Genomic DNA, 27,919 nt, shown 5'->3' on the forward strand with positions numbered 1-27,919 from the left:
TTTAAAAAGCAGCTTTGAAATTTAGAACGGTATGAATAGAATTGTGAACTCTTCTGCCATTTGTAAATATTTTTTCTATCAGTTTATTAATATAAAACAAATATATAAAAGCACATTATTATCATAATCATAGATTTATAAGGAGCCGCAGTGTAGTACAGCAGGGAGAACAGGAAATGCATAAGACAGGGACATACAAGGGTATGGAGGACTCTGCTCATTAGAGAGCTTACATTCTAAGTGGAACAGGGCTCAGCTGAAACAAGAGGAGTAGATGTGGCTCAGAGTGGAGATGGGACAGTTATGAGGGTACATTAGCGTGAGTGCATTAAGTGCTGATAGGTATGAATGTGCCCTAAAAGAAAAAAATATTTATAATCTCAGTTGTCACTGTTGCTCAGAGCTGCCATGATGGGCTCCCTAAACAAAAAAGAAAAACAAAACAATGCACAATAATTGCACTTTTTTATGACGATCAAAGGCGCTCTGGTAATAAAAGTGAAACAGCTTTGAGTTATTCCTTTTTTTCCCTCCCAAAGTATTGCTCGTTTCACAGTCATCTGATTATTTTAGAATTCAGTAAACCGAACATTTGGTCTGTCCTTTTGGGGATATTTTCTTAATTAAATTATATAGATTAATTTTTGCAGAATTATGCTTGTGCCTTTTGTTATGTGCCTAGACTGAATCAGCATCCTTGCTCGCTCTGCAACACTTGTTCATGAACACTTTTGAAATGTGGGACAAACTTTCACAGAAATATGGCACTGTCTACATACATTAGTACCACTTTATGAAACTGTTATACAGTACCAAACACACAAGTATAGCATATGAAAAGAAGAATCTCAGGTTTAGATCATCTAAGATTTGCAGCCATTTACAATTTTAGTCAGTCTTATATTTTGCTATGTAGTTAATTACCTTAACCTAGATGTATATAATTCACAGTTGGATCTATTTTGTTACTAAAGAAGATATGCTCTTCATCTTCTGTGAAAGGCTTCAAAATCGGTTACATAATAAGGTGCCTATTTCTTTCCTTATTAATTGTGTAGACGGACTTGGGGTAATTAATAAAACAAAACATTACATTTTCAAATTGATCTTAGGTCATCAGTTCAGCTCTTCTAAAAATAACTGTTCTGCTCTGTAGTGCATTACAGGCACAGATTCTGCCGCCAGCTGAGGTTAATGCAGCAATCTATTTTATTGCATTTAGTGTCATGCCATAAAAATAATCTATACGATTGCAGTTTAGCACAGTCCATTTTGAGAAGCTCCCCAAGAAAATGACTATTCAGTGAAGGAAATTAGATGTAGATATAATCTATGCTGTATTGGTGAGGCATACGAGTCCCTGATATAATTCTCAATTACACCACATAGGAGAAGTTTGCACTTTCAATTACAACTCAGTAATTGAACATTTCTTCACTGTAGCAGTTCATTGCAAAATCATGAAGGGGTTGATCTCAGAGAGACATGCTCAATTAGCCAGTTTGGACGCATATTTGCTGTACTTTGCAATCCTTTACAACAGTTTATTAGACCAAGAGACAAGTACTACAAAATGTTATGGTGATCGGGTCTTAAGACTCCAGGCCTCTTCCTCTTAAAGTGGACCGATCATCTACACTGTGGAGGCAGCCATTTTGTGAGGTGATCTAATAATGAAGTGAATTCAACCTATCAATTTATTAGGAACTAATGACATCACTGAGGCATGAACCAACTTTGTGGCACAGTGAGCTCACTAGATTCTAGTTAATTTACAAGATGAAGATTGGTTCAGCCCACAAAACAGCCATCTTCCCGATTTCCACATTAATTGAGAGGGGACAAATCTCATATTAGACAATGTCAAATGGCAACCATATTTATTATCCAAACACTTTCTAAAGTTTCTGTTTCCAGGACACCGCTGAGCTTTGTCTAAGGAAGGAACTGCATGCGGAAGAATAATAATGTGCACAATATAAACATTATGTTTGTACAATATAACATTTGAAGTGAGAATCCCTCTTAACATATAAAGAAAATAAGTTGAATTACTAACGAGGATAAGGAATGCTTTTAACCATAGGTTACCCAGATTAATTCTGAAGAGACATTATATATATATATATATATATATATATATATATATATATATATATCTGTATCTATATAAAGAAAAACCTGTAGGAAAACACTGACATCGCATTTATGTCCCATTTTATAATCTCATATCCCTAGTAGACCTAATATGGTTTTAAAGAGGGCAAAAACATTGAAAACATTCCTATCTCCCAGCATGTTGGATAATAGGTTGGCACTACCTCTGAAAGGATGTTTTGAATAAAGAAGAGTACTATTGGCACACTAATAACACTTGTGATCTATATGCTAGAACGTGATTACAGGATGATCTATATTAGGAACACCAAGAGACCTTTAAATACCAGGATTCTAGAACAAATCAGGAATGTCAAGAACAAGTCAAGAATTATAATAGCATTCCTCAGCATTTCAGTAAACATATCCGCAAAAACACAGGAGGACTAAATTTAAAGCTACTGAAATGGTCTATATTGATCTTAGTGGGGGTGAGAAACTGATGAAATTGGGCTTAAAGTATATGCAATCACCCCCTTCCTATCATCCTTATGATGTTGGGGTCATGTATTTTGTGCAGTTTAGAGATCTTTGATATGGGTAGATAATAATTATGTATAGTCACACAACTCCTGGCTTCATATTTTTAGTTTTCCTCTTTATGTAGACTATATCCCAGCCATATTTAGGCAACTAATTCTATCAGTCTTTTTTTTTAATCTTAATATAAAATTAAACATTAGAGAGTATCATAACGTTTCTATACTATATACCTGACATTGCCCATTAATATTTCCTATATGATCTCTTTTTTAACTTTATTCAACTTAGCTTGTATCAGTTTTACAAGAATGAAAATAATATACATACATAGTTCATATAAATATAGGGGATAATTATCAAACATGTAAATTTCACTTTTGGGCTTTCAATAATTCTTTTGTACAAGCTCAGTTACTTGGATCTTATTGAAAACCTACAATTTTAGTAGCCATTGATTGTCTTTCTAAATTGGAGAGATGACAGGATCTTACATGGTGGTGTTGGAGGTATTTCTAGGCTCGCCATCCTCTCACTGTCTTACAATAGCAGGAGGCGCACTGAGAGGAACGTGGGGTTTTCTGTCTCCTCTGAAGACAAAGTTACTTTAGTATATACAAAGGGTTCAGGTGGCACCAAGGAGATTCTGTGAATTTTATTGGCCAATCTTCCTCCAGACTCTGGCTTTTACACGCCACCTTATATGATTGGAGTGTAGTTTTAATATAGGAAATAGGGCAAGCAGAGAATTACTTAGATTGATGCCCACAGCTTTATAGGACTTATTATGAGCACATATGTGACTATTAAGTACTTTGTTTCTAAAGTAAACTGGTTGAAGAGTGAGGTGCGCTATTATATAGTATCACATCACAATGTGATGAGCATCTCGCTGTCTTACCCAGAGTTCGCAAAGCAGTGGAAATCAATGGAAGCATTTAGTTATATGGTCGAAAATAATAAAGGTTTGTATTATTACATTTTTATATACAGTTTGCAAGTGATGAGGAATTTGTAGATAGTAGGTTGAAGAGGAAGCACTGGGTCACATTAACTATACGAGATGAATATTTTGCGCACAAAAAAAGAAAAAAAAAAAAAAAAAGTTCCTTGTGTCTTCCAATTTGAGCCAAATGAAAAACAAAGTGACACACACACATACATACATACATACACACACACACACACACACACACACACACATACATACATAGGTGGGTGAATAATAATGTGCATGGCAGGGCCTGAAGTGGGGTGGGGGTTTCAGTATCTGCCTGAGGTAAGGTTTGGGGGCTTTTTATCTCCCTTTCCTTTGGAGGGTACAATGTGCTATCTGCATAACAGACACACAAAAAAAGGCAAGGAACTAACTAGGAAAGAATGACACTTTGCAAGGAAAGGGACACTATCAAGAAACAAGGCAAGATGGAGAAGCAGCAACAAGGCACATGCAGCTACAAACACAAGGACAAGGACAAGGACAAGGACAGGAACAGGAACAGGACAAAGGACACAGACACTGCACTGTGATTATGGATAGTATAAAAAGTCTTGATACAGAGACTCAGTGTGGTTATTCTATGACGGGTTGTACAGTGGGCACGATCTTCGTAGCAATCGGAAGGATGCTTGAGCTGCCTGTTGCCCACCACTGCCCTAGTACAGACGTATTGAGTAACATCTTTAATACACTTATATTTCTGGAGGTATAGCATATAGGTAAAGGCAGTTATCAAAATTACTGCTAATAATTATTAAAATGCATAGTCGTTTTACAGTAAAAAAAATTGCAATTCAATATATTGGTTTCTAATAAAGGTGCTTTCCACCTTCATGGAAATGTTTATGTATTGGTTTGTACATTAATACATATACTATTTTATCTTTATGGCTTCCTTTCTATCTTCTAGGTACAGTGTGTTAGCATGACCTTTGGATACAATGCTGTTAATCTACGCTCTGTGCATTGGACACACTTCTATCCAGAGTAAATTTGTTGGTATAATATAGATCTAAACTACTATCCTTGTAAGACATAAAATGTCTTGTTGTAAAACAGAGAAGGAAGTCAGAAATATAGTAAAAATATTTAATAAAAAATGGTAGTTTCGAATAGGAGGACACCATGAGAGTGTTTATGTGTCCTGCTGTATGTAAACACGTGTTATCTGTTTCTGATTAACCTTCCGATATTCTGTAGTGCACTCTTTATTATTGAAAAAAAGATGTTCCTAATAAAAAGTTTTAAAAAAAAAAAAAATGGTAGAAAAGCAAAAGAAAGGGAAACTCCATTAATACTGGATCATAAGCAATGTGTAATTTACCAGAGGGACTTCTCCACTATCTTGGTCCTGAACACCTCCTCTTGGTCTAGGTTCACAGTACAGTAACAATCTCGCATCTTGTTTGGCCCCGGATAGGACGGCAGATTTTTTGCTTCACCTAGAAGATAAAAAGATACATCATGTCTTGAGGCTTTATAATAAAAAGGCATCAGTCCGTTAGAAAACACACAAAGAACACACAATCAACAGATATTTAAAAAATAATTTTCCCATTTCTTTAAGACCCTACTTCATTTAAATTCGTTGGGCATTGCTATGTGACCTGATTTGTGTACTTAATGTGCACTTGTCACCTACACATAATAGCAGCAGTTATTTTGTAGACTGAACCAGTATCAACCTATCAACTGACTGGGAACCAATGACATTACTAAGGCAATTCATGACTATTCACAAGGTGAGGTTCTTTGGGAACTGCAAAGTTGCATTCTCATGAATATTAGTCTAACCCTACACTGTCGGCAGGAGACAGGTGCATTATAAATAAATATCTCAAATAAGTTAGATAAATGACCACCAAAACAAATACAAACAGATGGATGGATAAACATTACTACATTTACTTACTAAATACATTGTAGAAATCTTGTTTTTCATTAGTTTTGTAAACGGAGAGATGCACAACTTTTAGTTTAGGATCTCAAACATTGTAACAAAATCTGTTTTTGGTGTCCCCTAATTGTCAGATATTCAATATATTCCATTGAGAATATTGGGGTTGTAGCTTAAAACTGTAATTTACTCTCCAAGCAAGGAGAGACAGCTTTTATAAGCAGCTTCCTTCAAGCCTCAACAAGAGGGGGTAGCTCATATTTCTGCTGCATCTTCTAACTCAAGTAAAGAATGCTCACACTCACATACTCAAATAGACAGATTATACAACCCCGGCCTAGCTGGCTATATGTCCTTGGCAGACATAAGCTGCTTCTATGAGAACATTCCCATTCAGTTCATCAGGCAGGGGATGCCAGGATGTCCTGAAACATGACAGTGTACAACACACAGTTCCCACGACTGGTAAGAAGAAGTCGGGACACTGATCCCAGTGATGTGGTCACTACAAGGAGTGGACACAAGTCCCCCGACAGCTCCGGGATGGCAGCTCTGCTTAGCACACAGATATCTTTTTAACAGACAACAAAAGAAGCACTAACAGCAGTAGGGTTTGCATTGATGGAGGTAGAGCCTCTCCAAGGCCCTGCGATTGCACTGAAGCTTTTACACTATATTATGTACCTTCTTGCAGTCAGATCAGGGTCGAGGAAAAGCACATATACCTGTAAAAACTAAATCTGATTAGTCATTCTATGCTGCTGCATCTTGCTATTGGACTCCATTGTGTTAATTGGAGTAAACAGCTGTTAAAAGTGTAATTGATTTTATTGGTTACGTTCTGGAAACATTCAGGGATGGATACTTTTAGAAATTACTGCCAAAATCTCAGCATAACAAATCTTAAAATCCATTACTCTATGCTTGCACTGACCTTTTGCTTGTAGTGCCACGTAGTCTCCATTGTACAACTACTAGGAAATCTTAGACATGCCATACATGTGGTTTTCATACTTACAAGCCAGAAAAGACATACTGAGTTGTTTCACCTCAGTGACAGTTTGATCAATTTCATTCAAATTAGTAACAAGTCCTAATTTTAGCACCATAGGTTGAGACACGATACCGATCTCTCTTTCAAGATCAATATAATATTGTTATTGAATGCCTCATATTTTAACATATATATTTATTGATGTTCATAATGGTTCATCTCAGAGAATGAAACCATTTATCTTCCTAGTCGAAAGAATCATATGTGAAGGTTATAAATTAGAATAGTGATACTCTAGATTTAATGAAAATGCAGATTATTAGATGTTTACATTCAGGTCAGCAGCAGCATACTAGAAACAATGACCAATGTGGTTGGTTGAACCATTAATGGGGATTAAAAAAACTACTGAAAGGGCATATTTTAAGCAAGTTTCATTCACACGGTTATAAAGGCTATACCAATGAGTCTACGTTATAAACCTTAGTCCACTGTTATCAAGGTTTTAATTCTTAGCAAACTGGACGATAAAGGACAATACAAAGAAAACATGTTTAGCTGAAAATCTAGTAAGATTAGTATTTTAGATACAGGTCTATTAAAATATATTCTTTGTTCATTAAATAAATATCTGTGGAAAAGAGCAAGGGCTGAGACTAGCTGGGATTTAAATTTTACCCTACTTTGTTAAATTATCTTTCCTCCACAAAACAGAGCAATCAATCAGTGCCTGTCCACTTAATGCTGACACACCTGAAGTAAACTAAATTACCAGTGCGTTTTACGATGGGCAGTTAGCCAGAATTTCTAAATGGCCATTAAACCTAATATGCAGACCAGAAAAAAATGGTACACTTGAGTTTCTCTTTTTAAAGGTAAGCATTAAAGTCAAATTTTGTAAAGTAACTAGCACTTTTCTTAACGTTTCTACCAAGTAAGCCCTGACTCTTGCCCTCATCATCATGCCAGAAGAGGCACTGTTATGGGTACAGACAAAGGAGCTGATCTAGCACTGATTTATAAGTAAGGTGGGACAAGTAGATGAGCTGTTACTTCAGAAAATTTTCAACTAAAAATAAATTAAAAAAAAGGTGAAGTTGGCCTTGATAAATAACAACCATAGAAAGGAAACTATCAATAGGGAAAAATACAGAAATTTTGACTGTAAGCTCCATTGGGGCAGGGACTGATGTGAGTGAGTTCTCTGTACAGCGCTGCGGAATTAGTGGCGCTATATAAGTAAATAATGATGATGAGCTATTAATTTCTACTAAAAAAAAAACATTGGAAAACACGGTTGAAAACTAGCATGTTGTAGTATAAAATGTTAGAGTAGTTCGAGAGAATTAAAAACTACACTACAATTTAGGTTTCACATTAGTCTTGGAAAAAAAAGTAAATATACACAGATTCCAGTACACCATAATATCAGGACAATTGACAGCTAAGCCAACATTTCCCACAATTCCAAATAAAAAAAAAAATAATTAAAAATCATACATTAACAGTACTCTAGTAAATCGAAAGCTCAAAACAAACTATTTTTTACTGGATTCCACATTTTTATTGCCTGTTAAGTTATTATGACAATTCTCAAAAAAAAAAAAAAAAAAACAATTAAAATGCCTAATAAAATCTTTGCTGGTTTATCCAGCAATAATAATGTGGTCTTTACTACTGTACACATCCTGCAATAGTTCTAAGAAAAAGGACATTGCAAACCACTTATTTTTTATAGGGAGGATCTGCAATGAATCTATGTCAGACAAAATGAATATGTCCTGAGTAGGTGGCTAAAGAAAAAGCAGGAGCAGTAAGTCCTGAGGACATGGTTGAGAAAAAGCAGGAGCAGTAAGTCCTGAGGACATGGTTGAGAAACAGCAGGAGCACTATGTCATGAGGAGGTGGCCAAAGAAAAAGCAGGAGCAGTAAGTCCTGAGGACATGGTTGAGAAACAGCAGGAGCAGTAAGTCCTGAGGACATGGTTGAGAAACAGCAGGAGCAGTAAGTCCTGAGGACATGGTTGAGAAACAGCAGGAGCAGTAAGTCCTGAGGACATGGTTGAGAAACAGCAGGAGCAGTAAGTCCTGAGGACATGGTTGAGAAACAGCAGGAGCAGTAAGTCCTGAGGACATGGTTGAGAAACAGCAGGAGCAGTAAGTCCTGAGGACATGGTTGAGAAACAGCAGGAGCAGTAAGTCTTGAGGACATGGTTGAGAAACAGCAGGAGCACTATGTCATGAGGAGGTGGCCAAAGAAAAAGCAGAAGCAGTAAGTCCTGAGGACATGGTTGAGAAACAGCAGGAGCAGTAAGTCCTGAGGACATGGTTGAGAAACAGCAGGAGCAGTAAGTCCTGAGGACATGGTTGAGAAACAGCAGGAGCAGTAAGTCCTGAGGACATGGTTGAGAAACAGCAGGAGCAGTAAGTCCTGAGGACATGGTTGAGAAACAGCAGGAGCAGTAAGTCCTGAGGACATGGTTGAGAAACAGCAGGAGCAGTAAGTCCTGAGGACATGGTTGAGAAACAGCAGGAGCAGTAAGTCCTGAGGACATGGTTGAGAAACAGCAGGAGCAGTAAGATATGTGCGTATTCTGGAAATGTTCTTTAGATGTATGTAACATGATTTAGATATAGAGTTGATGTGGGGAATAAACGACAGTTGTGAATCAAGGATTACACCTAGGCAACGAGCTTGCGGGGTGGGATTTATGGTCATGTTATCGACAGAAATAGAAGTGTCAGGCAGGAAGCTTCTGTTTTTGGGTGGGAATATTATTAATTCAGTTTTTGAAAGATTGAGTTTGAGTTGGTGAGAAGACATCCAAGATGAAATGGCAGAAAGACAGTCAGTAACGCGAGACATCACAGATGGTGAAAGATCAGGAGAGGATAGATAAATTTGTGTATCATTTGCATAGAGACGATACTGAAATCCAAAAGGAGCTTATTAGTTTTCCAAGAGAAGTGGTGTAGATAGAGAATAGCAGAGGACCTAGGACTGAGCCTTGTGGAACTCCAACTGATAAAGGAAGTGGAGCAGAGGTGGATCCAGAGAAACTAACTCTGAAAGAGCGATTAGATAGGTAGGATGAGAACCAGGACAGGACAGTGCCTTCAAGACCTAGGGATTGTAGCGTTTGTATGAGGAGAGAGTGGTCAACAGTGTCAAATGCAGCAGAGAGATCCAGGAGAATTAGAAGAGAGTATTGGTTATTATTTTTTGCTGTGATCAAATCATTGACAACTTTGGTCAGCGCAGTCTCTGTGGAGTGTTGAGAGCTAAAGCCTGACTGAAGAGGATCCAATAGGTTGTTTGCTGTAAGAAAGTGTGTGAGGCGGGTGTAGGCAATTCTCTCGAGAAGCTTGGAGGGGCATGGGAGCTGGGAGATGGGGCGGTAATTAATGAGAGTTAGGGTCAGAATTCTGTTTTTTTAAAATGGGAGTAATCACTGCATGCTTGAATAGTGATGGAAAAATACCAGTAGAAAGAGATGGATTACAGATTTTAGTTAGAGGGGGAATGAGCACAGGAGACAGGGACATACCAATTTGTGAGGGTATGGGATCAAGAGGACAGGAGGTAGAGTAGGAAGATGAGAAGAGAGTAGAAACTTCCTCTTCATTTGTGGCATCAAATGAAGAGAGCGTGTCAGAGGGTGCTACAAAGGAATTGAGCAGATTGCTTGTCAAGGGAGATACCATTTCAAGCCTGATCTTATCAATTTTGTCCTTGAAATAGGAAGCAAGCTCCTGTGCACTGATGTTAGTTGGAGGATTTGGGGCAGGAGGATTCAGAAGAGAGTTAAATGTATTAAAGAGGCGTTTGGGGTTAGAAGTCTGAGCATAGATGAGAGATTGGTAGTATGCTTGTTTAGCAGTGTCCAGAGCATTTCTGTAGGAGTGGTAGATATCAGTATATGTGATGAAATCATTAGAGGCACAAGATTTACGCCAGTGACGTTCTGCTTTACAAGAAAGTTTTTGTAGAGTTCGTGTTACTGTAGTGTGCCACGGTTGGCAACAAATTCTACGCGAAGTATGTAGTGTCGCTGGAGCCACTTGATCCAGGGCAGTTGCTAGGGTTTGATGAAAATGGGGTACTGTGCGATCAGGGGAGAATGTAGAAATTGGGGAGAGAAGGTGTTGGAGAGAGGTGGAAAAATGTTGAAAATCAATAGCGTTGATATTACTGCGGGTACGAGGAGGCTTGGAAGAGTTTGACACTGGGGAGGATAAAGAACTGGGGATGAGCGAGTATCTAATAAGGTGATGATCTGAGAGGGGGAAAGGAGTGTTAAGGAAATCAGAAACTGAGCATAGTCTAGAGAAAACAAGATCAAGACAGTGGCCATCCTGATGAGTAGCGGATTCAATCCACTGGGAGAAGTCAAGTGTGGAGGTTAGAGAGAGTAGTTTGGAAGCAGCATTGGAACGTGGATTAGAAATAGGGATGTTGAAATCACCCATGATGATGGTGGGGATATCAGTAGATAAGAAGTGAGGGAGCCATGCAGAGAAGTGTTCAAGAAATTGTTGGTGTGGACCAGGAGGGCGATAGATGACAACAACACGTATAGAGAATGGGTTAAAAATCCTAACAGCATGTACTTCAAAAGATGTGAATGTGAGTGATGGGACACTTGGTAGAACTGTGAATGTGCACTGTGGGGAGAGAAGTAGTCCAACTACCCCTCCTTGTCTGCCTCCTGGTCTGGGGGTGTGGGTGAAATGGAGACCACCATGTGAAAGGGCTGCAGGTGAGGCAGTGTCTGAATGCGTGAGCCATGTTTCTGTTATTGCTAGAAGGTTGAGGTTGTTTGAGAGGAAGAGATCATGTACGGAGGTAAGTTTGTTACAAACAGAGCGTGCATTCCAAAGGGCACATTTAAAGGACTTTGGAAGAGAGAGGAGACAGGTAATGTGTTTGAGGTTTGCCAGATTTCTGTAGTGTTCAGATATGTGTGTGGGAGAATTGAGGGGACCTGGATTAGGCGATATATCACCAGCTAATAGAAGCAGGGAGGAAGAAAGGTAGGAAAGATGATTGTAAAATGTGTGTCCTTTTAGTTTCTGACGGCAGGGTGAGGCTGTTAAAGTTATTGAATTTAAATAGCAAAAGAGTTCATGAGTGTTCACTAGAGGTGAGTGAAGTAATGAAGGGGCAATGTGGACACACACAAGACACCGCAAAAACATTAATTCATGCATTCATCATCTCCCGCATCGACTATTGCAATTCCCTCCTTACTGGTCTTCCCAAAGTCAGACTTGAACCCCTACAATCTATTTTGCACGCAGCAGCTAGATTGATTTTCCTTACAAACCGTTATTCCTCTGCTGAGCCACTCTGTCAGTCTCTACATTGGCTGCCTGTATTTCAACGAATCCAATATAAAATTCTACTACTAACATACAAGGCCATCAACAAAATTGCACCGACATACATTTCCTCACTTGTCTCGAAATATCTCCCTACTCTACACCTCCGTTCTGCACAAGATCTACGTCTCTCCTCCACTCTCATCACATCCTCCCATTCTCGGTTACAGGATTTTTTCCGGGCTGCACCCACTTTGTGGAATTCCCTCCCACGCAGAGTAAGACTTTCCAATTGTCTTCAAACCTTCAAGCGTTCACTGAAAACCCACCTCTTCAGACAAGGTTATGATATTCCCCAACCCACCTAATTTCCCTAGATTACCCTATTACTATCCTCTACACTGCTAACGCAAGACAACAAACTTCTGACCAACATTGCAACACACATAGCCTACTCAGTACTTTTACCTTTGCAGTCTGGCTGGTCCATTGTGCAATATGATGTAGCACATGCCCTTGTGTTTCTAACTCCCATTGTCCTATAAATTGTAAGCTTGCGAGTAGGGTTCTCTTACCTCTCTGTCTGTATGTATTACCCAGTATTGTCTTATTAATGTTTGTTCCCAATTGTAAAGCGCTACGGAATTTGCTGGCGCTATATAAATAAATGTTGATGATGATGATGACATGGTTGAGAAACAGCAGGAGCAATATGCCCTGAAGATATAGTTAGAGAAAAAGCAGGAGCAGTATGTCATGAGGAGGTAGCTAAAGAAAAAGCAGGACAGCAAGTCCCGAGGACATGATTAGAGAAACAGCAGGAGCAATATGCCCTGAGGAGTTGGGAAGAGTAGCAGCAGTGACAACATTTTCTGAAAAGGTGGGAGAAACACGAGGAGAAAATCACTTCTGGCAGAGGTCCAGTGCACATACGAAAGTGAGCATTTCTATGGTTTTTGGGTTTTGTTTTTACAGAAAAATATTTTCCATTTTGGCCTTTACTGTTCCTTTATGCTGTTCCACCATCCACACTTAACATATCAAATAATCAAAGTCATTTTTACTATATTCCCCAAAGCTTTGTTAAATACCATCTTTCCATTAAAGGAGTTGAGAACAGCTGCAGGAGCACCACACTGCCCACATATCTGTCTTAGGAGAAATTGGGGGAGACGATTTCATCTATAGCAGCACATGGTTTCACATTTTCAGCACAGGTCCAACATGTTTCCATTATGCAGAAATATGCTGCCCCTTTTAAAATATCTCCCAGGACACCTATAGGGACAGTTTGAGTAGCTAGGCCCAAATGCTGCTCAATGTAGCTCATCGCTAGCGTCTGCACAGAATGGCATTAGTGTTGGAGAAGGCCTCTTAGAAAACAAGAAGATAAGCACACACACAGTGGTCTGTTATAAGACGGAAGGTCATACCAGCACTTCTTTCCACTGCTCACCATTTGGTAATCAATTGTCACTAATAAATTTGTCTCTAAAGTGGTTCAGCCATAGATAAAGAGTGAGCTATTTCCTTAGGCCTCTGTGCAGTTTGGTCTTCAGATAAATAGCTGCGTCTGATAGAACGCAGTCAGTAATAGCGAAAGACTGTAAGACAAGTTAATTAACCTGAAAACAGATATTTTGGGGAAAAGGTCTATTTAGGAACTTCTCAGCAGAGTGAATTAAACCTGGAGTTCTCCTGTTTAGTTCTTCCACATACCATGCACAGAATTCATCTCATGACATAGGCAGGTAAACATTTTACTACGTTAGCGATGGGACACACAGACATACATGGCTCTATTACTATGTGGGGCAGGTGGGAACACAAGGTGCATATCATTGCATCACTAGATCTCCAGAATTCTAAATTATTTTCCACTAGAAAATATTTGTCATGCTCCAGACTACCAAGTAAGGAAATGCTAATTGATGGTTTTCCAATGACCTAATTCACCCTGTACAAAAAATTCCGTCCGCAAAATTCCCAATCATTTTTTATATTGCTGCTACTGGAGCCGAATTAAATAATTTACATTTTAAAATATCTCATTCAGTCCAGAAAATAATAATGTACATACAATATGAACCTTTTAAATAAAGTAATGACTAATTTAATAAAATGGTGACTAGACAGTCTGCAACGCAGGAAACCTGCATGTAACACCTTATGCACAATTAAACCTCTCTCTCATGGGATTCTACTTGGTTCCTCACTTGCCTCTGCACACAGTGGATATTGACATCTTTCCAAGAGGCAGAATACATTACCCACTTATTTCATATCCTTCATTACTCCTGTAAGTCACAATCGCATACCCACACAGCACTGACAGTCTAGAAATGTCAGGACCAGAGAGAATATAGTTGAAATATTAAAAATACAAGTGTGAGAATAACAAAAAAAGTGTACAATAAAATCAAAAGGACCCTTCGGCCTCAGCCACACTAAGCACAGCCGCACTGGACTATAAATCGGAACAGACCTCTAAATGCATTAGTCAATCAAAATGGAACAAATCTATTCTCCTACATGCATAAGGATTCCTAGATAGCTTCTCCCTCCATTAAGGAGTACTAGGGACAACGCTCATTGCTTAATGTGAAAAGGGAGAGCCAATCTTAAGGTCCGGTAATTCGGGCCACCATGCAAAATTTTGTTCCCCTAGGCTATCATCCACTAATGCTACAATCTCATTATTTCGATAAGCATAAATGATGGGTCGAATTCTGAGAATATGTATAACGGTCTTGTAGTTTTCTCCTAAATCAACATTTGTAACAGAGTTTATTCTTTCAAATAGGTGTTGTACTTATTTTACATAAAATTATATTTATTTCCATTATGAGTTATAACTGAGAATCACTCCAAAGAGAAAAAATTCATAAAGGTTGGATAGATAAAGATATGATGCCATCGGATAGTATGGCAGGAATCTCAATATAATCCATTATTCATTTGTATTTTAGTGTTTCTTATTGTTAGTATTATTTAGCACCCATATGTGCGAGTCACATTGGAGTGTCTCAGTCTCCAAGAATCACCTTCCTAAATAGTGCTGCACATGCTTTCATATCTTCTTAACATTCTCCATCATATCTACCAAAGAATAGGCAGATTGAATGCACGAATGGGTGGAATCGCATACCCACACAGCACTGACAGTCTAGAAATGTGCCTGTCCCAGGAAAAATCCAATATAACTCGTCTCCAACACACACTGACTAATGCTTCCAACCATTACACATATATTTAGAAATACTAATGGGACATAGATGTTCTCTACTTACATAGAAGAAAGAAGACTGGACACAGGTTATCACAGAGTTGCATAAGTCAATGACGAAGATTCATGGACGTCCCCACAGAGCAAAGAGATTACAGAAATATGTTATCTATCAAATCTTAAAAATTACTTTTTTTTTATTTGGATGTCCCGGTGTTTTAAATGTATTAAATATACATCCGAAGTGCATGTCCTCTTTATATTTGTTGCTTGTATGAACAGATGCTTCTTACACCTATTTTTCACATGCATTAAGTTCCACCATCATATCTAACTGTAACGCACAATTTGTTTTAACCATTTAAATTCATTTAAAGGAGCTCTATAAACCCTCCACTTTCTATTAAATGGAGAAAGTAGAACTTTAAAATTTGCTACATGTTCTCAATTAAAAAAACAAACAAAAAAAAACACAAAAAAGTTCAGCACCATACAAACATGCTATTTTTCATAGTTGCACTTGCTTTATGGACATGATTACTGGTTAGCACAGCAGAACAAAAATAAATGCTGATTGAGAGGGTGAGTAATGTTTCGCTCCTTATGATGGCAGGAACTGGCCGGATAAGGGCATTCTGTGTAGGATGTGGATTAGCTGCAACAGTCATCACACATCAGCTATTGCATTTCATAGTAAAAGCTCATTAATATGGGCATGGAGACCAGTGTAAATAATATCTATCACACCTGAAATAAAAGGTGGAACTTACATCTTTTACCCTCATTACTTTATTATAACACATGAATCTTAAGCAGGCACGGGCTGGCAGGTTTCAGCTTGGGGGGCGCACAGGAGGCCGCGTCACGTGACAAGTGATACGGCCGCCAGTTAAATTAAGATATTACTCCATCCACGGGGGGGTCGGGGGGACGGACGGCCGGCCCAAACAGCAGTTAGAATTGAGCGGCCCAGGAGCCCGCTGCCCCCCTTCCCCCAGTCCAGCCCGCCCCTGAGCTTAAGAAAGCAGTAAGTTTGGTGAAAAAAGAGTCAGTTTTCAAATAAGGTGGGTGTCCAAATGTATTTATAGACAGTGACTATTTGTACTTGTTCCGCCATGACCACAAACCAGAAAGCAAAATATTCTGCAAAACTCTCTGCGTAGGTCAAATAATGTATAAGTATGGCTGCAAGGACATATTTTTCAGATTCATAGAAGACCTTTGGGGGTAAATTCGCTTCGTTCTAAAGAACAATGCGGGCCGCACATTATTATTAACATTACTACGGTAATAGCTGCGCATTATTAGCATCACTACGGTAATAGCTGCGCATTATTACGGTAATTTCTCCGCTGATTTTTGGTCGCAGCTCTGTAAGCCCGTAAGAACATCGAGGCTAATTGTAGCTACCCCAGGAAAATAAAATATTTCAGTTGCTTGAGTGAAACTGACAAAGTGGACTACACCCAGAATATAGAACAGAATATTTATACACTGAGGATATATTTGGATATAATATGAAGAACTGTGCTTTCATTTATGTACCCTGCCAAGTTCTAGAGCAATTCTAATGTACCAGTTGGTTATTACACCCTTCAATATTTCTGAGAACGTCTGCTCTGAATTCAAAGTCACTGACTTGAATCATACTTTTGCAGCAATTCACGCTACATTGGAGTTTTTATCTAATACATTCTTTACATATCACACTCTAAACAAGACGCCAATCGGAGCAATAGGACAGCATAGGATTTTTTTGTGTGTTCAGTTTTATTTTAAAGTCTATGCACAGCTGCTATGCTGTCATGATAAGTCATATAGCAATGTAGCTAACTGTCGCTTTTCAGAAATCTTAACATAAACATGCTACCTAACCTAAGATTTTTGGTAATTAAAATTCCACCCAACTGCTATTCTAGCCTATTTTAAAATGAGTAGTTGGCTGTCCCAGACATCCAGTGACACTGGCATCATTTAGCGGTGTACGAATGTCTCTTGCGAATACTGCATAATTCCCTAAAGTCACAGTTTAAATCTGTTTTCTGAGGATGTCGTCCGTGAATACAAGCAGTGGTGGGAGAATGTGCTTGTACACATTACAATATACAAGTATTGATGGTTGCCTATCCAAAATTGATAGTTAAGTGGGGACATTATATTAAAAAAATTTGAAAAGGAAGATAACACAAAGTATAGAATATATTTTGTGTAGTAGTAAGTATACAGGGACATCTGAATAAATTAGGGACACAAAGTATATTGAAAGCAAGTCATATCCACAGGTATGGTTTCTAAGTTAACTAAGCAATTAACATTCCATAAAGTTCAGGATGATATACAAAAATGCTGATCAACCGTATATGACTATTACGTTGTCCACCAAGCCTAGTGGAAGAGATCTCATTGACTGAGTGAGGGGCAATTGTTGGGGCATATGTGGCTTGAGATACTGTGAAGAAGACCTGGCTTTCTCATGTTTATGAGGAAGATTGGGTACTGTAATTTTGGTATGGAAGTCTGGAAAAAGTCACCATCAACTGGGAGAGATGAGAAGATTATAAAGCAATGTCAGAAAGTTTCCTGTCATGATTATCATTTTATCAATTAAAGGAAGGTTGTTTGTTTGTTTTTGGTGTGTGGCAGTAAGATGTCACATGCCCCCAACGAAGTTTCCAAACAGGAATAGCAACAAAGAGAGGTGTATTTACGTTTTTGTGACTTGTGTCAGCCCATGCTCTGTTGAGACAGACTTTAGGACGTGTTTTTTTAATTTTACTAGTTTATTATTATACTTCACCTCTATCATTTTGGTGGTTGATAGATCTTTAACTACAGGATAACACTGCACATAAAGTTCTATTTTTAACCAGTAAGAGAATATGTCCCCACTTATACAGAAGGCTAACAGATCATATAAAACAGTGCAGGATTTGTTTACATCCATCTTCTTAATGGTTTCTTACAAGTCATAAAGAAAACGGTTAAGTACTCTCTGGTGTGCATTAAAGGACCTCTAATATTTCCCAGGAGGCGCATTGTAGCTCAGAGACCGCAGAGTTGATTAGCACAATGCACCATACAGACTGATGGTAAAAACCGCTGGCTATGAAACCAATGACTTAACAAAACATTAATAAGGTGAAGATATTTGTATATGTGAATGATGTTATGGTAATTTAGGCCATGAACTTATAATTGGTCCCTGTGTATATGAATGTCACCAGAATTTAAATCGATTCTCAAAACATAGTAATTAGTAAAATTGTTCTCTTTATATATTACATCAGGGATTAACAAAAGAGCACGGAAAGTACAAATACATTTAAATACATGCAGGTATCACCGAGTATACAGTAAACATGACATGGCGACTTTGTTTTTTGTTTTTTTACAAAACAAAACAAAGGCTTTCCATGAATAGGTTTTCTAACCAAAATAAGATCAAGATGATACAAAGCAGTATCTGGTGTTTAACCCAGTTCCCATTCTAACTTGAAAACGTGCAACAATTAAAACAAAATTGGCAGCATTTTATTACTTAAAACAATGTTTGCTGCTCATAATAGATAATGTTATTTTTTTCTTTTGTCTCAAAATAAGACTTTTTAATTCCACTATTTCGGTCAAGAAAAAAAAAATTGGATTCATGCTCCCTACGGTCAATGTGGAATGTGAAATAGGGCCCAAAACATATTACTTCTCTGAAGACAAGCCCTAGATCAACAACAACAAAAAAAAAACACTGCATATTCTTAAAACCGGTCATGTTACAAATTTGGAATGCTGAAGCTTGCAATGTGAACCATTTTATTACACTTAAAAGATTTTTTATTAAAAACTTCTACACTAGTCCTAGCACTAAAGGTCACTAAGTTACTTATGCCAACAAGAAGCTAAGTGTGGACACTTGGAGACCAGACTTCTGCATTCTAAATGGCATTTAGTTCAACATAATTGTGAACTATCAGCTGTGCAAGCAGCTGCTCAGGTGTGCAAGGACATCTTTACCATGAAAAGGCAGAAGACACAGACTATTAACTATGTAATAAAGGAGGAAGTGGTGTTGGTATTGGGATATGAGTGAAGGTATAGTTACTATAGTTGGATTAATGCACGGTGGCTTAGTGGTTAGCACTTCTGCCTCACAGCACTGGGGTCATGAGTTCAATTCCCGACCATGGCCTTATCTGTGTGGAGTTTGTATGTTCTCCCCGTGTTTGCGTGGGTTTCCTCCGGGTGCTCCAGTTTCCTCCCACACTCCAAAAACATACTGGTAGGTTAATTAGCTGCTATCAAAATTGACCCTAGTGTCTGTCTGAGAATTTAGACTGTAAGCCCCAATGGGGCAGGGACTGATGTGAGTGAGTTCTCTGTACAGGGCTGCTGAATAAGTGGTGCTATATAAATAAATGATGATGATGATGATGATCATAACTCTAGATACCCATCCCAGCCCCATTCGGCATATTTTCATACATCCATTGCACAAAATGATTGATATTTGAAAAGTGAAAATTATGCAGCGTTCCTGAAAGGTCTTTGCATTAGAGGAAGCATAAACAACATCTTTACATTTCATTCTCTAAAAGGCAGTACAACTTCCTTTATAAAACAGCTGGATATCTAACAAAAAAAAGATAGACGTCCAGAAGGGAAAAAGAAGACAGTGAGTCTCTGTGTACAAGATGAGAAGATGATGAGGCTATCCTATGACAAACAGCTTCTGCTTCTATCCCAGGGAAGGCGGCATTAACACTTTCCTTACACATCAAAACATTTAAAGCAGCTTAAATAATAATGCAATAAACAAAGCAATTCCCCATGTGTTCTCCCGAGAAAAGTTTGCCAGCCGGGTGGGGCAGTTGTAATACTTTGCAATCATATTGAAAAATGTTGGCGCTTATTGCTCAGACCTGCCAGGACTGGTCAGACTGGTGGTCAGTGGTCTAACACACACTGCTGGCTGTAGTGCTCACATAGTGCCTCTTCTAATAGGAGACATAATGGGTCATTCTATAATAATAGGACTCAGTTTGGCTCCAAGAGCTGGACGACAAGTAAAAACTGCAGGGGGAAGGGGGGAGCACCCGGGAAATAGGTGCTGGGGAGAACACTGCCCATTATTAAAGGAAATTCATTGTATAGATTCATTCAGGTACTGGATATACGGCAAACTGAATATAACCCAGTTGTATGAAAGAACAGACAGCAGTTCAGATAAGGGTCTTGCTATATCTGGAGAGGACTGGCTCTAGGGAGGGTGGTAACTGTAACCCATGCCAGGCCAATGCAAATAAAATAGTTTGAAACAATTGCTTTGTTTTCCAATAACTCCTTAAGCAGTAACACTGCTAGTTCTCAGGTCAGCCTTCTGGGTGTTCCTACAAAAGGGAAAGTTTAACAACCAAAACTTGCGACAAAATGTTCCAGTTCACGCTTTCCCTCAACTGACTGAGTACGTTCATAACTTCATTATCAATAGGTTTAACATTATATGCTACTAGTTGTTTAAATATAAATAGTTCAGGTGAAATCTCAGCACAATATCAATGTGAATAAAACACACAGCTGGGCAACTTGTTCACATATTTACATTATTAGATTACTTGACTCAATTATTACATGCAGTATTAAGAAAGAGTTTCCAGTCTTCCAAATTGTTAGATATTTCACAAATAAGCAGAGAAATATTACACAAAGGGTACCTAACGCATAGAAACAGGCCGAATGCCTACAGTATGAACATGCGAGAGTGCTGATATGCTGAGAAACATCAGGTATGAACAAACGTGAGCTGTGCTGTGACTCAATGATGTCAGCGGTTCCTAGAGGTACACAACATTCTCCTGAACACTGGCTCCGACCACAAAATGGCTGCTGTTTACTACCTACAACAGATGGTCTTTTTAAGGATTTGACACAATTATATGATGGAAGCAAATATTAAGGGTTCTGATTTGCCTGGGTTTGTGAAGATATCCAAAAGGTGTATTTAATCTGCCCTAAGCCTACATTTTCTTTTGTGTGTTAATGACTTATATTTTGTATGCAAACATGTAAAAACTGTAATTTATATTTTTAGAAAATAAAAACACACAAATATAGTTAGAGATCTTAGATTGACAGAAGAAATGATTTGGAATAGTAGAGGTCCACTTCTAGCAAAGTTTTCTTCAATTGAATATACCCCTCATACATAGCAAATAGGGGCGTCCCTTCTCTTGAAACCCCACTTTACCAGAATCCTGGAGCAGGATCAGTCACAATCGTGCTCAAACACACTGCAAAGCCATCCATAGCTCTCAATGGAGCAACTTCCCTAGAGCTCCATTATATGGTTATTAGCAGAATTAGCCGTGCAGTGGCGAGAGCTACGGCACCAATCAAGTCACAGCTTCAGGTAACGGGGGTGGAGCCTATATAATAAATGTGGCTGCATACTCAATTATATGTCCTTTAAGAAAAACAAACAGCATTTCAGTTCTGTTTTTTGGGGGCGATACTTGCATTTTCACGATTCCATCAAACATATGTGCTTGGAAAAAGGGTTAAAATTCTCCTCACACATTGTCTACAAGAGGCCATACACATCCTGTTAATATATTTTCAGGCATTAGTTAGCAGCTGAAAAGTGAATAGGTGTAAAAGAGCCCCACAGAACCCTTCCTCATTAATTACAATATGCAAATGCTTTAGCACAGTGGTCCTCAAAACTGCTGATGTTCATTGATAGTCCAGCTTTTGTGGCTATAATTAGAAGAGGAAAATATTTTCATATTGGCCAAGTGTTCTTTCCACCTGCCAGGAAATCTACAGACAAGTTTGTACAGACCGACACTGCAGTAACTACACTGCATTCAGAGAGCGCTGCTCCTATCTTCACTTTGTATCCATTCACAAAATATGATATACATTTACTTCCCTTTAGACAAAGGTCTCTAAAAGGTGCCAGCAATTTTTTAAAGAAGAATTCAAAATAGTGCAAAAACGTTCAGTGTTAGGAAGTTGTACTTTAACATGTGCGGCTTTGCAAACTCATAGCTGTGTTTGTCTTAAAAGGATTCCCATTCATGTATTGTGCAGCATACCAAACATAGCATCACCCCTTGCATATGTCAGCCATGTACACACACACACACACGTCAGAGTACACCTTGTCATGTCTCTGCATTCAGTACTTTTCCCTTCCACCACTCTCTAATGCACCTGCCATGAACTATCAGAACCCAGCTTCAACAATTAGTACTCCGTGGCATAGCATACTGGATGTTGCACTATAATTGGGGCAGATATATCCATGCTCCAGAATGCTGTGACTGAGCACTGCAATTCCACACAGCAATGTAGTGGATAGCTTGGTACGTGTTTTGGTGCACATGGGGAATAGTAAAGCACTTTTTTTTTCTTTTTACGTTGCTGAGCCTATTTGGTGACCTGTATTTATCCATGCCAAATTTACTAATTTACTTTAATGTGAATTATTCACGCAAGTTTCGCCTATTTTACAAGGATTGCGGCAGTATAAGTGTCGCCACAATCCTCATTCAGCTATCACCAACTCAGGATGGCAGGAACAGAAATAAATGGATAAAAATATGAAATAAAGCATTTTTACACTTATGTTTTATTATTTATTTTATTCAGTCTTGTTAATAATGGAACTGAAGCCAGGCTAGGTCACTCATGTACAGATCCCTTAAAGTGCCCCAGAGCAGTCTGCTAAGCCTTACCGTTCCTGGCCAGTATCACCTCACCGAGGAAGCTCAGTATCACTCCCAACATTTACCTTTCCAGGAAGAGGACGGGGTTGTTTTCATACAAGCTGTGGCATTTCTAGTACTTTTGAAGTGCTAGTCTACCCTGGTCTCAGTTTAGAGCAGCAGCGAACGACACAAAACCTCCAATACTAACCACCTGCAGGACAAAGCTGTTCTGATCGCAATGGCGAGACACAGGACTCAAATCGGCACTGTCCCACCTAAATAGAGACAGATGGGAGGAAGGATATTGAAAAACAGGCCCCTTAGCCACTTTCAAACTTGTACAATCACAACATTCAGGTTATTTACAAACCACTTGTGTGCAGGTTTGACTTGTAGAAAAGAAGGAAGCTTTGGTAAATTCCTCAAAGTACGTACTGCCTGCAGGGGGGCAGAGCAGAATTCAGCAGGAGGCTCTCAATGAACACAGAAAACACCTGCAAAGAGGATTTTGTACAAGTCTAACGCACTAAAAGCGTCATCTAAGTTAAACCAATAAACAAGTGCTTTAGGGAATCACTGTTTGCTGGCCAATGTGTGCTTTTATTTTATACAACTTTGTCCGACTACAAGATAGGATCCAGTGGGCACACTGGTACTAACAATAAAAAATAAAATTTAAAAAAAAACAAAAAAACCTGTTCAGATATAGCGAACAGAATATATATATATATATATATATATATCACACATATGAATCAGTGTCGTACTAACACCTGTTTTATAATGTTAAGGAGGAAATCGCTCTGGGTAAAACAGGAAAGCGTTTCTTCCTTTCACACACAACATAAAAGGGAAGTAAATTTTTAAGCTTTCCATGGTCAGTGTTGGTTACATCCAACCCCTGCTGTCTGCAATACATAGGTTATTTAAGTAATACTGTACTGTGTCTACAGAAAGCCTTAAGAATCTATTTAGAATATATAAAATATGCAACCCAAATTCAGCCCCATCTGCATTGCGATTCCTTGAACGTACACTGGACTCCAACACAACATTATATAAACTGAACAGCTTTATAAAATGGAAATTACAAAACGCTTCCTACTGTGTTTAAGAGGACAGTGTACTTTGCCGAAACATTTATAATAGAACTAAAAATTATATCCACAGCGCTTTAGTTCTGTAGTTCCATTTACAACTGACAATCCCTATTGCAGTAGGAGTGTTCACACACATGGTAGAAAATGAATTTAGCATATATTAATTTGAAATGCTGCAAAATATATCAATGTGCCCAAGTCCTTAATTGTTATGGTACATTGAGAAGAAAGAACACCTTAATTATGTAAGCCAATAAGTCAGCTTGATCAGTGAATAATAAAAATTCACAACATGGTCTGAGCACAGTGTACAATGTTCGACCCAGAAAATTGTGCAGCCGGGTGGCATAAAAAGGAACCGGGTCGGGGGAGTTGTAATACTTTGCAGTAATATTGAAAAAATGTTGGAGGTTACTACCCACACCTGCCAGGACTGATCAGACTGGTGGTCAGTGGTCTAACACACACTGCTGGCTGTAGTGCTCACATAGTGCCTGTTCTAATAGGAGAAACAATGGGTCATTCTTTTTTAAGCAGGACTGTTGGGCTCCAATAGCCAGATGGAGCATCCGGGAAATAGGTGCTGGGGAGATCACTGGAGTACATGTTTCACTTATTGGTACAGGAACAGCTGTTCTGTCACACTTATGCCCTGGCGTTACTTGTGGTCACTGTGTCAAAATGCAAACAACTTTAAAACTCATCCTTCCATATACATTCATTTTTTATCAACAATTTATTTTATGTTTTTTACCCCTATAGAAACCACCCCCATGCCTTCCGCACATGTTCAATTTTTAAGTTAAAAAGCACTTGGAACTGCCTTTGGATTGTAAACTGCCGGTCATTGGTTGTTACAGTATTGTACTCCTCCTGCCTTTGTACATAAAGGCCCCATCACTCTCCCAATGGTAAAGTCGCATCACAGAAACTTATTCAGTACCTAGATAGCTAAAAACATGGAGGGACCTATTAGCAAAATACTACTGAAACAATAAAGAATCTATTGGCAAAGAGAGAGAGAAAAAAAATATATGAACGGTAGAGTTAGCCGAGGGCTCATGTTTTTCTCCCAAAGTCATCCATTCAGATAAATATATCCCATAATTTAGACTACTGATGAACCCAAATTAAGAAAACAATTGGAATATGTTCCTATTACAGTTTTCCTTATTTGGGCCGTAAGATAAAGTATGGATTGAATTTTACAGCCTTAGCAAACCTACAGTTTTTATTTATTTTTTTCCAATTACAAAAGCCCTAAGTTAGCCTTTGAGTAGACTGTGTGCGATTGTGATGAGCGACTACTGGAACAGAACAGCACCACAAATATCCCTGCTCTGAACCCCTGTACTTTGTAGTTTAGATACAGCACGCTGCTTCTCTCCAACAGCTGTGAGCTGCACCAGCAGATCTCTCACATGAATTCTCAGAGCTTCAGCAACTTACAATGTTCAAGTTGGCATCACACGAACACTGTTTAGTTGGCCGAGAGCAAAGGACATTCAGGAATAATTTGTGAGATTGACTTTAAACACCTACAAAAGATACAACACGATAATCAACTACACAATGTATGAACTAAATTCAACAATTTAGTCATTAGAATGAAAACACATACATAACCTCACACAACAGCTGTAATAAGTGGGTTAATGCAGGGCAGTGTGCAATTCATCTCAGACAGAAGCTCATTTCCATCCTTCAGCCTTATGGAGCAGGCTGAGCTTTGCCGACATAGAATCCTAGGAATGGAATGTTGCATCTATCATCATTTGTGGCAGTTCAGTTCAAGCACTGATTTGTGCAAGATCATTGGGACCAGGGACAATATCATGATCAAGTCTCGCCTAGCTGTTCTGTCAGTGTCAAGTTCAACTCAGGACACACCTGCACAAAATAAATGTTGACTGCAAAGTCATGTAAATGGCTCAACAACTAAGTATTAATATCCTTAATGGGGTAACTGCTGGCCTGACTCAAACAAGAGTGGTGACATTTGGGTAGAAATATTACCCCACAAACAAGGGATACATAGGCACATGCATTATTTTAGACCCATAAACACGTAACCCATTGTGTAAAAGCATTATAACAGGTAAATTCATAAATTCAGCAACACAATAATTGTTATCAGTAGTAACTGTGCCAAAATGCAAGTCTAAAATACTAAAAAAAAGATGATGAGATACTGGCAAAAATTTTCCTCTCACTAATTGGGGAAACATTATTTAAAAGTAAGATTTCATGGAATACAGAGAATAATGGACTTGCATAAAACCAACACATGTGAAAACAATATATCATACTTTGCAATAAGATGCAAAACCATACATACCAACTCTCCCGGAATATCTGGGAGACTACCGCATTTCGGGTGAGTCTCACGGGAGAGTGTGGCAATCTCCCGTATCTGTTACTTCCTAGTGAAGTGGGCAGAATTAGGTCCAAAATGTGAATCACTGCATTTGGCCCGGCCCCACCTGTGTAAATTGACGTTTGCGTCATTACGTCACGGGGCGGGTCCAAAATTATGCCATTTTTGGAGCCCCGCCCCTCGCACGTCCAAAACAGTTGAGTAATTTGTAAATTAAAACAACATTTTAAAATATTACATTATGAAAAGTGTCCTTTAAGAGAACATTATTTTAGTGTAGAATAAGGAAGCGGGTGGCATAGTGTAATCACACCATGAACAGGAATCTTATCTTTCTATTAAGGCCCTAGCATATTTCAGGAAAAGTTTATGAGAAATGATCACACTTACATATAGAGGGAACCTGACAAGAAGGTAGTAGGAAGTCTCTACCAAAGTGATCCTTTAGCCACTATATTAATCTGGGCATTTCACTAAATCTAAACAAGACTTTTACTCTGTGTTACTTAGATCAAAAAAATGGGAAAAAAAGGTTTATTTAAATTTCAATATGTGCACAAATCCAGTTTACATGTATATATAAAACTATACCTATAAGGATAACTAGATTGCTTATAGTGGAGCGTACATCATAGCAATGCAAGGAAGTCACAGGAGCCCCAGGGAGGTGTAGGGCTCAAAGCCATGATGTGGTCTTCAAGCAGCTCTGAGCCGGGGACGAGCGTTGTGCAGAGCTGAGAGACAAAGTGATTGCTGCAGTAATTGTCAGATAAGTACGTATATATATATATAAGAATATAGTGTTCATTAGGTAGTAGGGATGTCAGAGTAGTGGATGTAAACCTCAAAGAGCAAGTAAAGCTAATGTTTGACATTTTTATATATCAATAGCTGTGTATTACTGAGCTGAAAAATAGACCTGAAATAAGTGTAGTGTTTCTACTTATTTAAATATGTTCATCATGGTCCACTCCTCCGCAGCAGGTTACAATGGTAGGCTGGGTACCCACTAGCAAGTGATTTGTGTTTGATATGGGGCTTCCTTGCAACTTCAGATGCAAGGACGTCCATATCAAACACAGACAGGTGGATGTTAATTAACATTTTTATTTGCATTGGGGTGAAGTTTGCTGTTGAATGCTGTGGATATTACAATTTTACGGATTCATCTTGATTTTTTCAAAAGGAGGCAAAATTAAGAACTTTGCATCACGCTAATATTTAATTCACTCAAACGCAATCATGTTTTCTACATGAGGATGATTACACCCAAATGATTGGGGATGTTCATCTATGAACTTATTGAGCTGGATAGACTATACTTTTTGGAACTTTGATATTTATTTATAGACCTGCCACGGTTAAAGTGTATGATAATTTTATTTGTGTTTATATTATTTTTAGGGGGTGGAATTGAATTGATTTTGTTACTTATGAAAGTAACGAGGACAGTGCACTATTACCGTTAGTACAAAAAACCTAGCGCCGATTTTTGCTCGCAGCATAGGAATCCGGGTTAAAATGACCTTACTAATGTTAAAAGTGCGCGGACTGCGATACTTTCAGGAGTAATGTGGTCAATTGTATTTCCCCCCTCAAAGTTTTTAATAAATACTAAATACAATTGTTACTTGAACCTGCTCTCTTTAGTTGATTATTTTATT

At 38.4% G+C, this 27,919-nt stretch overlaps 1 protein-coding gene across 2 annotated transcripts in view; it reads right to left on the reverse strand.

Moving 5' to 3' along the window:
- Positions 1 to 27,919, reverse strand: part of RASA3 (RAS p21 protein activator 3) — a 153,098-nt gene that overhangs the window by 95,616 nt on the left and 29,563 nt on the right. For both annotated transcript variants that reach the window (XM_075200169.1, XM_075200168.1), the window contains exon 2: positions 4,962 to 5,079. In XM_075200169.1, coding sequence (XP_075056270.1) covers positions 4,962 to 5,079 — 118 coding nt within the window. The remainder of the gene's footprint in view (positions 1 to 4,961; positions 5,080 to 27,919) is intronic.

The sequence above is a fragment of the Mixophyes fleayi genome, chromosome 2, assembly GCF_038048845.1.
Source record: "Mixophyes fleayi isolate aMixFle1 chromosome 2, aMixFle1.hap1, whole genome shotgun sequence".
Taxonomy (NCBI): Eukaryota; Metazoa; Chordata; class Amphibia; order Anura; family Limnodynastidae; genus Mixophyes; species Mixophyes fleayi.